The 12,121-nt window shown below is 47.0% G+C and overlaps 1 protein-coding gene across 1 annotated transcript in view; it reads right to left on the bottom strand.

The window, feature by feature from the left end:
- Positions 1-850: 850 nt before the first annotated feature.
- GALNT8 (polypeptide N-acetylgalactosaminyltransferase 8) overlaps positions 851-12,121 on the bottom strand; it is a 32,366-nt gene continuing 21,095 nt past the window's right edge. Inside the window, exons 9-11 of the mRNA XM_084765598.1 lie at positions 11,717-11,812; positions 9,554-9,724; positions 851-2,629 (exon numbers count right to left, since the gene is read on the bottom strand). Of these exons, the coding sequence (XP_084621724.1) occupies positions 2,480-2,629; positions 9,554-9,724; positions 11,717-11,812 (417 nt within the window). The 3' untranslated portion in view covers positions 851-2,479. The remainder of the gene's footprint in view (positions 2,630-9,553; positions 9,725-11,716; positions 11,813-12,121) is intronic.

Below are 12,121 nucleotides of genomic sequence, written 5' to 3'. Positions count from 1 at the left end.
GTCTTAAAACAAACAACACACACACACACACACACACACACAAGAAAAGAAGATCTGGATGATGGATTTTAAGGGTACAGACACTGAGACAGATTATAGAAACATAGTTAGGCTCTGGGTATGAGGCTTACGCTGTTGGTTGGTTAGTTGTTTGTTTGTTTGTTTGGTTGGTTGTTGGTTGGTTGGTTTTGATTTTTGAGACAGGGTTTCTCCGTGTATCCTTGGCTGTCCTGGACTTGCTTTGTAGACCAGAGCTTACATAGATCCATCTGCCTCTGCCTCCCAGAGTGCTAGTATTATAGGTGTGTGTCACCCTGCTCTGTGGAGCTTGCGCTTTTAATACCAGTACTTAAAACATTTGGAAGGCTGGAGCAGGAGGATTGCCATAAGTTCAAGGCGAGCCTGAGCTACATAGTAAGAGTGTGTAGTGGCTCAGTGGGTAAAAGCACTTTCCTTTTGAGCCTGGCAACCTGAAGTCCATCCCGGGAAGCCACTTAAAGATGGAAGGAGAGAACAAAGTTCACAAAGTTGTCCTCTGACCTCCAGACACATGTTGTGGCATGCACGTGTACACACACACATACACACACTAGTAAAGTTAAACAAACAACAATAAAAATAGAAAGTCTGTGAGATTCACTTTTTGTTTACAACCCATTTGAGGTTTTAGTCTCTGATTTTATGTACCGGTAAACTAATTTTTGAAACATTGCTCTAAATGTCAAAGTTACCTAAAAATGTTTAGTTAGAGGACTGTCGCCTCTATCCTGTTTCTACCTCAGCCCTTTACACTGTTTTCCCAGACACCCCTCTCCCCCTTCCCCCCCTCCTCCCTTTCCCCCCTCCTCCGTTACCACCATATTTCCTTAGTTTCTCCTTTAGCCTTAATTTGTTTGTTTTTCCTTCCATGTTCATTTTATACAGGATCTCATTGCATAGCTCAAACTGGATTCAAATTCACAATCTTCCTGCCTCACCCTTTCAGGTGCTGGCCTACAGTTCTGAACATCGACACCCAGCCTTAGGCTTTTTTGTTTTGTTTTTGTTGTGTAGATATGAAGATCACACCTGTATATTCCCCTTATTTACCATAAGGAATCTGCAGGGCACACTTTTTCTTTTTCTAACTTAACAAGATAGATGGCCCCTCCCCCCATATCAGCCACAGATGATGCTCGCTGGCTTTTATAGCTGCTCAGGCAGCCCTCTGTGTGGATGGCTCCAGCCTACTGCTCTAATGCTAAGATGTGTTGCTCACCTCAACACTTTTCACTTAGAATCAATACTGCAAAGGATAACCTTTTTTTACTGTTTTCTTTTCCATGTGTTTGTTTTCATAGCTCATGTGTGTCTGCGGGATCTGGTGTATTTTTGAGTGTGCATGCCTATGTGGGTGGGCCAGAGGACAGTCGGAGGGATTCAGATCTTCCACTGTGCAGTTTTCTGGAATCAAACTCAAGTTGTCCAGCTTGGTAGCAAATGCCTTTACCTTCTGAACCACCTTGGCAACCCATTCTCATAGTTCTGGAGGTAAATTTCTAGAGATGCACTTCTTGCACAAAGAGAAAACACACATACACTATTTTTAGATCGTCCCAATTAGCCTACCAGGAAGCTGGCACTTCCTGAGAAGTCCCCGTCTCAGATGTATGAAATGACCTGTTTGCCACATCCCTGCCCACAGAATGTGCTCTGTACTGTTTGTCGTTCATCAACATGAGTGGAAAGTTACCTTCAGGCACCTTCAGTTGGTAACCACCAGGAATGAAGTCAAATGCTGTTCCATGCATCCAAGGCTAGCATGTCTTTGGCCACTCTGTAGGAGACCCCAGGAGCCCACAGAACAAGCAGAATCCTTCTCCTCCTCCTCCTCCTCCTTCGGCCCATGTGACCACTCCACCATAGGAGAGACTGGCCATCCAAAAGCACTTACAGTGAGAATGTGGTATTGGGATTTGAGAAAGTCACTCTTGTAGTCCAGACAGGGAGGGAATTGAGGCCACCTGGGTAGCTGTCGAGCTTCTGGAGTGAAGAGGGCCCAGGCTCTGACAGAGCTCAGCCCAGGACAGCCTGGGAAGATGAGCAGATGAGGAGGGAGGAGGTGTGGGGCAGGTGGTGACAGTCGCTGTCGGGAATGAAGGCTAAACAGTGTTGGTGGAATCAAAGCGAAACTGTCATCCTTCTCGCTGTCTCCACAGTACAGCTAGATCATGCTGGCTATTTCTAGAAGTTTCCTAGAATGGAGCTAGATGCATATCACGATTTCTCAAGGCAAGCTGGGGACGAGGCTTCTGAGTCTCCACCACTCTCCCCAGCAGAGACACCCTGACATGTGCCCAAGTCTCTCCTCTGTGAATTGCTTGGTGAAGTCACCGGAGATAAACATACATCTGTCACCCTCTCCCAATTGGAGCAGCACGGTGGTTCGTCACCATTCCAGCCTTGAGAACTGCCCCTACAAATCCAAGTTCTCTGGGGCTCACTGGCTGTCAGTGGCCCCAGTTCTGCCTATATGCTGTATGTTCCATATTTGTTGGGTACAATTCTCTAACACAAGCCTGTAGGGACCTGAGGGGTCCTTCTTCATCTCCAGACACCGGGCAGTATCCCTGTTTTTGATGGATTGCCCCTGGATGGGAGAGACAAAGGGAAGGTGTTGGTATGTCCTCCTAGGCAGTCAGATGTACACTGCAGGCTTCCTTGACACTTATTCAGAGGAGAGAGAGAAGCAAAGAGCAGAGTTAGCCTGCCTGTAGATCTCTGGCCAGCTTTGTAGAAATGAGGCAGCTATGATGCCTCACTGGGGTGACAGGCCTGCTCTGTACTCAGCTGGAAATCCTAGCTGCATCCTGCAGGGTACCACTCTGCCACACGCCTTCTTTCTCTGCCTTTGAACTGACAAAACCCTTTGGGACCACTCTTCCTTGTTTTCATCCCCCACCCTCTCCATCCTCAAAAAAGGAAGGTATGAAGCAGAAACCACAAGGAATCTCAGCACCTTTACCTCACCTCTCTGTGCGCCCCTGCCACATCCCTGTCCACTAGACTTTACTGCAGAACTGAGGTAGAACCCTCACTTCCTACATACATACCACAGGACCTTGGGCAACTTTCATAACCTCCCCATGTCTGATTTCCATGACTCTAACATGGGTTTAGAAGTAATGTGAAGGCTGGAATTGGGGGATGCTGCTCCTTGAATGCCCTATGCCAGACACAAAGAAGGTATAGGATGGCTCTAAGTCCAACTCTGTGTAGCCCCTCCCTGTTCTGTCTGGGAAGGAGAGAGGCAGAGAGGGCGTGGGGGGTGGGGAGGGAGAGAAGCTGATCCTTCCTTTTCTCTTACAGCTTCTCCGACCCCTCTCAGCTCCTCCCATCCTACAGCCACAGCTGAGCAGTTGGAAACCTTGCAGTCCGTGTGCACTATCTGCTCCCTGCTTCCCCTCACTCCTGGCCCTCTTATGTCTCCTCTCTCACACCTGGCTCCCATCTCTCCCAGCATTTAGCTAGCACCTGGGCTCCGTAGGTTTTCCCTTTCTGTCCTCCCCATTCTTGCCAGGACTCACAACACCACTGTGTGGTCTAGCCAGCAACCCTGGCCACACCCCTACCCCTCCTCACTGATGCCCAGATTTGCCTACTCTGGATTCCCCCACCCTGTGCCGCTACTGCTCCCTTAAGGAATCCATCTAGGTCATGTGGGACTGACCCTACGGGTTCTAGAATGCCCTCCCTGCTATCCCAATCTCCCTTCTCCTACAGACCACAGCGGGATCCTCTTACAGCAGCCAGACTTCCAGGAAACCTCCCTCCTCCACCCCCCCTCCGCCTCTCCCACCCCCCACCCCCGCAGTGATTACCTCATTGCCTGTGCAGCACTCCCTCCATCTTCATCTCTGCAAGGCACTTAACTGTCCCAGTCATCCTTCTGTTTCATCTGCTTCTTCCCAGAACAGCTACCCACCTTCCACCAGCTGCTGCTCCATGGACGCCCTCAAGGGAGCCAGCCACCCTGTCTCTCTTTCACCCGTCATCAGTCCCTCTGTGCTCAGTGCAGCCCCCATCACTTCTAGAGAGCATTCCTCCTCCTATCTAGCACCCTGTGTCCTTTACATTCTCTGTCTGTCTCTCTTTCTCATTTCCACTACCTTTAACTATATCTGTCTTTTTATATAGGCCTATATCTGTCTTTTTTTTTGTCTGTTTGTTTTTTGTGGTTTTGACAGGGTTTCTCTGTGTAGCCTTGGCTGTCCTGGACTCACTTTGTAGACCAGGCTGGCCTCAAACTCACAGAGATCCACCTGCCTCTGCCTCCCAGAGTGCTGGGATTACTGGTGTGCAACACCACACCCAGCTTAATATCTGTCTTTTTACAGGGTGTTATTGCTGTGAAGAAACACCATGACCAAGGCAACTCTTATAAAGGAAAACATTGAGTTGAGTCTGGTTTGCAGATTCAGAGGGCTAGCCCATTATTGTCATGGCAGGAAGCATGGCAGCGTGCAGACAGACATGGTGCTGGAGAAGGAGCTGAGAGTTCTACATCTGGATCAGCAGGCAGCAGAAGGAGCCTGAGGTAGCACTTCCTCCAACAAGCCTACACCTCCCATCAGTGCCACTCCCTATGGGCTATGGGGTCCACTTGTACTCAGACTACCACAACATCCAAACAAATATCACAATATTAGAAGGTAAAGAGCCCCAAATCCAAAGCTAAACTCTAGCACCCCTTTCAGCAAATATTCAGTGTCCCCCTCCTTTAGAATCTAACCCCCCCAACACACATACAAATTTAATTCTCAAACAACAGGTAATAATAACACACAGTCCTTAAGATTCTGTGCCTTAATTCTGGACAGTTGTTGTGCTGTGCAATCTTGAAAGAAACTATTATATTTTCTTTTCTTTCCTTTTCTTTCTTTTTCTTTTCTTTTCGTGTGTGTGTGTGTGTGTGTGTGTGTGTGTGTGTGTGTGTGTGTGTGTGTGTGTTGGGGCATTGCCTATCAGCATTAAAATTTATTTTTGTGTTTCTTTCATCACTTTATATATTTTTTAAATCCTATTTCATGTATTTTAGCTCTTTAAGTCAGGGTTTGTGTAGTCCAGGCTGGCATCAAGCTCACTATATAGCTAAGGATGGCCTTGAACTCCTGAGCCTCCTGCTTCAGTGTCCCAAGGGCAAGGACTATGAGTGTGAACTTCACGCCCTCTACCCGGCTTGCTTCTTAAGATAAACAGGTTTTTCCCCAAATTATCACTCAAATATCTACATAATAGTCAACTCGCCAGTGTGGGTAATTGCTGCTGCAGTGTGGACAGTCACTTTTCCCTAGTGTACTCTTCCTCTGCATTCACATGACCCTGTGGGTGCTTCTTCCTGTCACCCATGGGTGCTTCCTTCCTCTGCACCCTCATTCTCCATGGGAGCTCTCTCCTCTGTACTCCCCACACCCCTTGGGTGCTGCCCCTTGCACCCCTCATTCATTGGTGCTCCCCACTCCTACCACCCAGAGGCCCTCTCTGGGTCATGTGCTGTCACCATCGCCTTCCTCTGGCCTCCTCAGCTTTACTGTAGATGCCAGGCTCCTCACAGAAATGTCTGTGAGTCTTAAGGCCCGCCCTTTCCTGCAAAGGGTCCATTGTCAGTCACCAGCACTGGCTCCCCTGTGCTCCTCAGAGGTCCCAGAGGTCACAGCCTCCTCTGAGAGACTCTAGACTCAGAATCCTGAGAGCAGAAGTAAGCAGAGGGAATATCCAACCACATATGCCTCTCGGTTCTTTGAAAAATTTCAGTAGAACAATTTGTAAGTTGGGCCTAAGAAGTGGATAGAGAAAAGTATAGTCTGAGCATCCAATCAAAGATAATTTTTATGTCTGAACATTTCTGCTTCTAGGACCCAATATGGATAGGAAAGGGCTAGAGAGAAAAGAACTGACTGAAAGGAACTTGGCATTAGGCAGTATACTAGGAGCCACCCAATAACCTTCCTCTTTAACTTGTAGAGTTCCTGTCATGGTGGTCATAAAAACTGACCAGGCCTCAGCCTCAGAGTGGCAGACAGACTGGCCTGTTGTCCTGCAGACCAGGTCACCCACTCACATAAAAATATCTCTTCTTTCATCAACCTCAGTAACTAAATAGGTGACAGAGATGGCTTAGCTCCCTGCTAACCTGCCTGGGTTTGGGATTACCCAGGAGACACACTCTGGTGACTTCAGAGAAGTTAACTGAGGAAGTAAGACCCGTCCTAAATTTGGGTGGCACCATCCTATGAGCTAGGATCTGAGACCCAATAAATAGGAAAAAGGGAGAAAGCAGCATTCATCAGCTTTCTGCCAACACCATGTCTCTCTCCACTGTAGTCTGGATCCCCTCAAACAGCAAGCCAAAATACACCCTTCCCCCCTCAAGTCGCACTTGTCAGATACTTTGTCACAATACCGAGAAAAGTTACTAATACAGCCTCTTCCAAAATTCCCTTGGGAAGGCAAACTTCCAAGTGTTTGAATAACTATCTCTTTAGGATAACAATATCTTTAATTCCAGGCATTAAGGGAAACAAACGTGTGTTCCCAAAGATTCCATATCTATTTCCTACCAGGAGGATTGTGTCAGGTTTAAGAAAACTCAGCAACTTACTAGTTAACCTTGTGATGCCCATTTTAAGGTGTGTCATTGAATAATTAGACTTGTGACTTCATGTTGAGATTGTTCCTTGTAAACACTTAGGAGATGAAGGCTCATTAAGTGTGAAGTTAAATACTGGGAGTGATTTATGAACTTAGTCTTCAGTGGGTAAGGAAATTCAATTAATTAAGCCATTAAAAGACCCAATAAAGTTAATGGTTCATCATTGTTAGACTTGTACCTTAAGGATTTAAAACCCCATCAGTACACTGGGTCTGCCAGATACTGGGCCTGGTGACTACCACCAACTAGAGAAGTCATTACAGGATGAGGCATCCAGGTCCTACAGGGTAGCTAAAACCACTGAGCTGGTAGGAAGTCCTTCCATGCTCCTGTGTCCCACCCCAGCTCTCAGAACCACTTCCCCAGAAACTCCTAGAAACACTAGGATTTGAAATGTCCCCCAAGGACCTGTGTGTTAAAGCCTTGTTCCTCAGTGTGGCACTTTTGGGAGATGGTGGAAGTTGGCTAGAGCTCTTCACGTTACTGGGACATGACCTCGAAGGGGCTTCTGAGAGCCCAAGCCCTTCCTATTCTCTTCTGCTCAGGGTTCATGGTAAGAGTGAGCTTTGCCCTGCTGTGTGTTCCCACCAGGATGGGCTCACTCACTCCAGGCCTCAGACCATGAGAACAAATGATCAGGAACCAGACTGATCCAAAATAAATATTCTCCTTTTATGAATTGATTATCTCAGGTACTTGACCCAGTGATGGAGGATTGATAAGACTTTCCTGTTTAGGGAAGAGAGCATAGTCCTTTCTCCTAGTTCACTTCCCCAAGCTAATACCCCAAGAGGGCCAGTCTTTCATTTGGTCCTCAATCACTTGTCAAATGCTATTATGTTCCAGATGTTGTCAGACCACAGAGGGATAGACAAGACACAAAACCCAGCCATGCCCTGGCCTTACAGGCCACAGTTAGGTGGTTGAAAGAGGCAAGGGAGGAGGTTAGGCACAGTAGTGCATGCCTATAATCCCTGCACTCTGGAGGCTGGGGATTGTTAATTCCAAGTCCACAGAGTGAGATCCTGTCTCAACAAAGAGCAAAGTGAAAATAAAACTTGTTTCGAGAGAAAGTGAGACAAGCACAAAGGAACCCTGAGAGTGTGCAGAGGTACCACCCACTCCTGTGGGTCACAGAAGGCTTCTTCAAGGAAAGACTGTCTGGACCTGGAGGAACACTTTGCCTGGTGCTGGTGAGGAGGGAGTGGGAAGGACAATGCTTGCACGGGCTTAAGGGAGCTTGGCCACTCGCTCTTATTAGCGCTGAGCGTGTTCCTCCTCCACAACCTCTCCTTCCTTTCCTCCTCTCCCTCCTCCTCTCCCTCCTCCTCATAATCAATATTCTCTAGTTCAAGGAGACTGTAAAACCTCTGCACCTGTTTTGCACATATTTTCCCTGAAGGAGATTTCCATAGCTAGCGGCAAATTCTTAAAAACAAAACCAAGCAACAACAACAACAATAACAACAAACTGCCTTTAAAAACATTATTTGGGGAGCTGGAGAGATGGCTCAGCATTTAAGGGCACTCGCTGCTTTTTTTTTTTTTTTTTTTTTTTGCAGAGATGAAGCTTGGTTCCCAGCACTTCCATTGAGCAGCCCACAACCACTTATAAATTCAGTTCCACATGATCTGACATTTATTAGTAAATTAATATTTAAATACATTTAAATGAATCATTTTTAAAGTTATTTGCTGGCTGGGCCTTGAAGGCTGCTGCTTGTCACTCCAGCTCTCAGGACACTGAGGCAGAAGGATCTTGAGTTCTGGGCCAGCCTGAACTACAGAATGAAAATATCTTTTTTAAAAAAATTAAAAATTAAAATTAAGAAAAGGTAATTGTCCATGTTTCTTGAAATGTAGCTCCTGGGCCTAATGTAGTAAGTGTTCTGAGACAGGATCACACGTAGGTTGGCATCTCCCCCATAGGACATCAGGGTCCCACCCAAGTGGCCTAAGACACAAGCCTCTGAAGCAGCAGCCTGGGCATAGAGAGAACTCACGCACACCGTATGCTCAGTGAGGCTACTCGCCTTACTGTCACAGGGCTTCTGTTCTGTGGCACAAAACACCTCCCTGTTCTGATCATTCAGTGTAGAAGTCAGAGGGGGGCTTTGTTCCTTGAGATGGGTCTCACTGTGTAGCCCCTTGGCTGGCATAGAACTCACCATGCAGACCAAGCTGGCCTTGAGCTTTCGGTGATCCTCTTGCCTCTGCCTCCTGAGTGCAAGGGTTATGGGTGTGCACCACTGCATGTAGCTGAAGGCGGGGCTTTTACATATTTTTGTGCCGTGCTCCCAAGCCTGATGCTCATCTCTAATAAAATGAACCATATGTATCAACTGTTCCTGTGTGCTGGGCATGTGCTAGGTCACACAGCATCTCATTTAATCCCAAAAGGTACATATTTATCATCTCCATTTTGCATATAAGGAAGCCTAGCTAGAGAGGGCAGGGAACTTTTTAAAGGTAACTAGGCCAGGATCCAAGGTCATATTCTCCAGGACCGCATCAGTATTTTGCTCTCTTAGCCATTCCTGTGTATTCCAGGAGACCCACCTCTCCAGCAAGTTCCATTGATGCAACATACTCTGTTGTTTTAAGAAAGGACCTCTGTAATGCAACCTTCACATAGCGCCACTCTAATGCGTTGGAAACTATCAACCATGAAGCAATGACACACAAATGATGGTAGCACAACAAAGCCTGAGATGGTTGTTAAAGGGTGTGGGGGGGGCGGGGACTTCTCCCTACACACTAACATAGAAACTCCTTTTCGTAAAGCTCTACAGACTACAGCCAAACCTGAACCTTCCACACTGTATTTAGATTTAGCTGTAATTTCAAACCCCAATGACTCACCTGCTGAAAATCCCAATAGATGTGCTGTCCACTGTTGGCTGCCTGAGAACACAGCTCCAACGTGGGCTTCTCCCCAATGCCAGAGTCCGTCAGGCAGTATTGCTCATGGATGTCTTCCTTTGCAATTAATTCCCCCACATAGATTTCCCCAGACAGGAGATAGTACACATTCTACAAGAGAGCAAAGAAACCATGCCAGGCCCAGGGAGTAGGGAGGCCTCAGCCATTAAACTATACACTAGAAAACCGTAGCAACAGACAGAGTTGAGAGTATTCTAAAAGGGACTAAGATAGGATTCAAGCCCAAGCTCTCTGGAGCCACAGCGATCTTAAGTATTTTTCCTTCTCAAACATCCTTCTGTTTTCAAGAGACCCAGCTTTCATAGCTAGTTCCAAGGTGGTAGTTTTCTACCTATACATCCCCAAAGAAGCAAGGGACTCGGGGGACATGAGGATGAATGGCCTGCACATGGGGAGAGCATGAACATCCTGGGGCATGGGTCTTACTGCCTCTCGCCAGCCCTAACACATTCTAGCAAGAGGGCCAGACACAAGAAGGGCCACTTAAGCCACCTTCCTAGCTACGAGGGCTCTCTCGTGGCTTGGCTATAACATGTCCTCCCAAGGCTCATAGGCTGGATGGTTGGTAACCAGTTGCTGAATCTAACCACCGAGAGTTGATTGGGGGCTGAGCATGCCTACCTAATAGACTCATCTCCTTGGTGGGTTTATAATTGGATAATGTTGTTGAGGGGGTGGGTGGCTAGTAAAAGGAGGCCACTGGGGACATGTTCTTAGGGGTTGCATCTCATCCCTGGTCTCGCCCCCATCTCTCCTATGGTTGCAAGCTTGCTAGCAACATTGCCATGATACTCTGCCTCACCAGAGGCCCATGGCAACCATGGTCTGAAACCTTGAGTCAAAAATAAAACTTTCCATCTAAAGCTTTTGATCGCAGGTCTTCTACTACAGCAGTGGATAGCTTCAAGGGCAACACACAGAGTAATGACAGCAGGCAATGCCACTCATGGGTAAAGTGCTTGCCTATCATGCAGGAAGCTCTGGGTTGATCCCTGGCACTGCATAACAGAGCGAGCTGGCATGCACCTGAAGGCATAGCACTTGGAAGGAGGTAGGATGGAAACATGCCAAGCAAGAGAGGGCATGGCAAAGCTGAAGATATGGCTCCAAAGCTGGGAGCACTGGCTGCTCCTACACAGGACCTGCGTTCCATTTCCAGCAGCCACATGGAAGCTAACAACCATCTATAACTACAGTTGCAGGGAGATCCGGTGCCTCTTCTGACCCCTGTGGGCACTAGGCATTCATATAGTGCACCTACACATATGTAAGCAAAACACTTGTACACGTGAAGTAAATATATCTTTAAACACATTTAAAAAAAAAAAAAGCAAAGTAAGGACTTTTGCTTGGTCTTGGGACCCTTTTCCTCCTACCTGGATGCCTCTTCCAGCCTTGCTATGAAGGTTTGTACCTGGTCTTATTGTATACCTTGCTATGCCATATTCCATTGCTATCCCTGGGAGGCCTCCTGCTCTTCATTGAAGGGAAACAGGGGAAAAGTGGATCTGGGGGAGAAGTGTAGGGGGCCTAGGAGAAGTAGAGGGAGGGGAGCTGAAGTAGGGGTGTAATGTGTGACAGAAGAATACATTTTTTTTAAAAAAAATGTTTAAAGTAAGGTAAGAAAATAAAGGTCTGTATTCTCAGTGACAAAGTCCCATAAGGACAACCTCCACTTGGTGTCATATCTCTTCCAACTGTGCAGGGACCTTCCTTCTGTGGGAGCATAGATGGGCTTGCTTGTCTAGCTTCCAAGGCACACACCAGCAGAATGAATGGCATAGACACAAGTTTAGAGGAAAAAAATGATGGGAGGTGACTGCCAATAAAATTGTCACTGGAGAATGAATGTCATATAGCAGAGCCTTACTTCCTGTTTCTCTGCCCCTGTGGGCCTGCCTGTCACTGTCGTACTTTTTTTGCGAACTTTTTTTGCGAACAGCACTTGCTTACACATTTCCAAGAATGCCCACCTCCTGTCTTCCCCCATCCTCTAACAGGAAGTAAACGCTAACTGTGGTCCAGGTTCTCAGGGTCTAACTCAATACAGACTACGTTGGGCGGGATGCCGGTGGGAGATACCTGAACACTGAACTCATGGCAAGGTGCCATTTTGGGAGAGTTTCCTGGGACAGGTCCTCGGTCCAGGCAAACATTTTCATCCAATGAATTTTTCATCTAAAGGAAAAAACACAATCACATCGTTGGGGAAAAAAAAGAGTTATAGAAAGAAGACACCCCAGGCCTTGAATTTTTTTGGTTTGGGTTTTGACTATACCACAGGATGACAGAAAACAAAACCAGCAGAGGGCGATGTGATCCTGCCCTGTTCAGAGGAGTAAAAGCCAAACCTGGGATGAGGAGCTAAGGTGACAAGCAAGGGCTGCACTTTGCAAAGGGAGTAGGGGAGGAGGGAAAAAAAAAAAAAAAAAGAGTGTGAGAATAGATAAAAGAAAGGAAACCACTCAGGACCTTTAGCAGGGATAG

Source organism: Acomys minous, assembly GCF_964271855.1.
Source record: "Acomys minous genome assembly, chromosome: 17".
NCBI lineage: Eukaryota > Metazoa > Chordata > Mammalia > Rodentia > Muridae > Acomys > Acomys minous.
The sequence above is the reverse complement of the archived record's forward strand: the minus strand, read 5'-3'. Positions and strand labels throughout refer to the sequence as shown.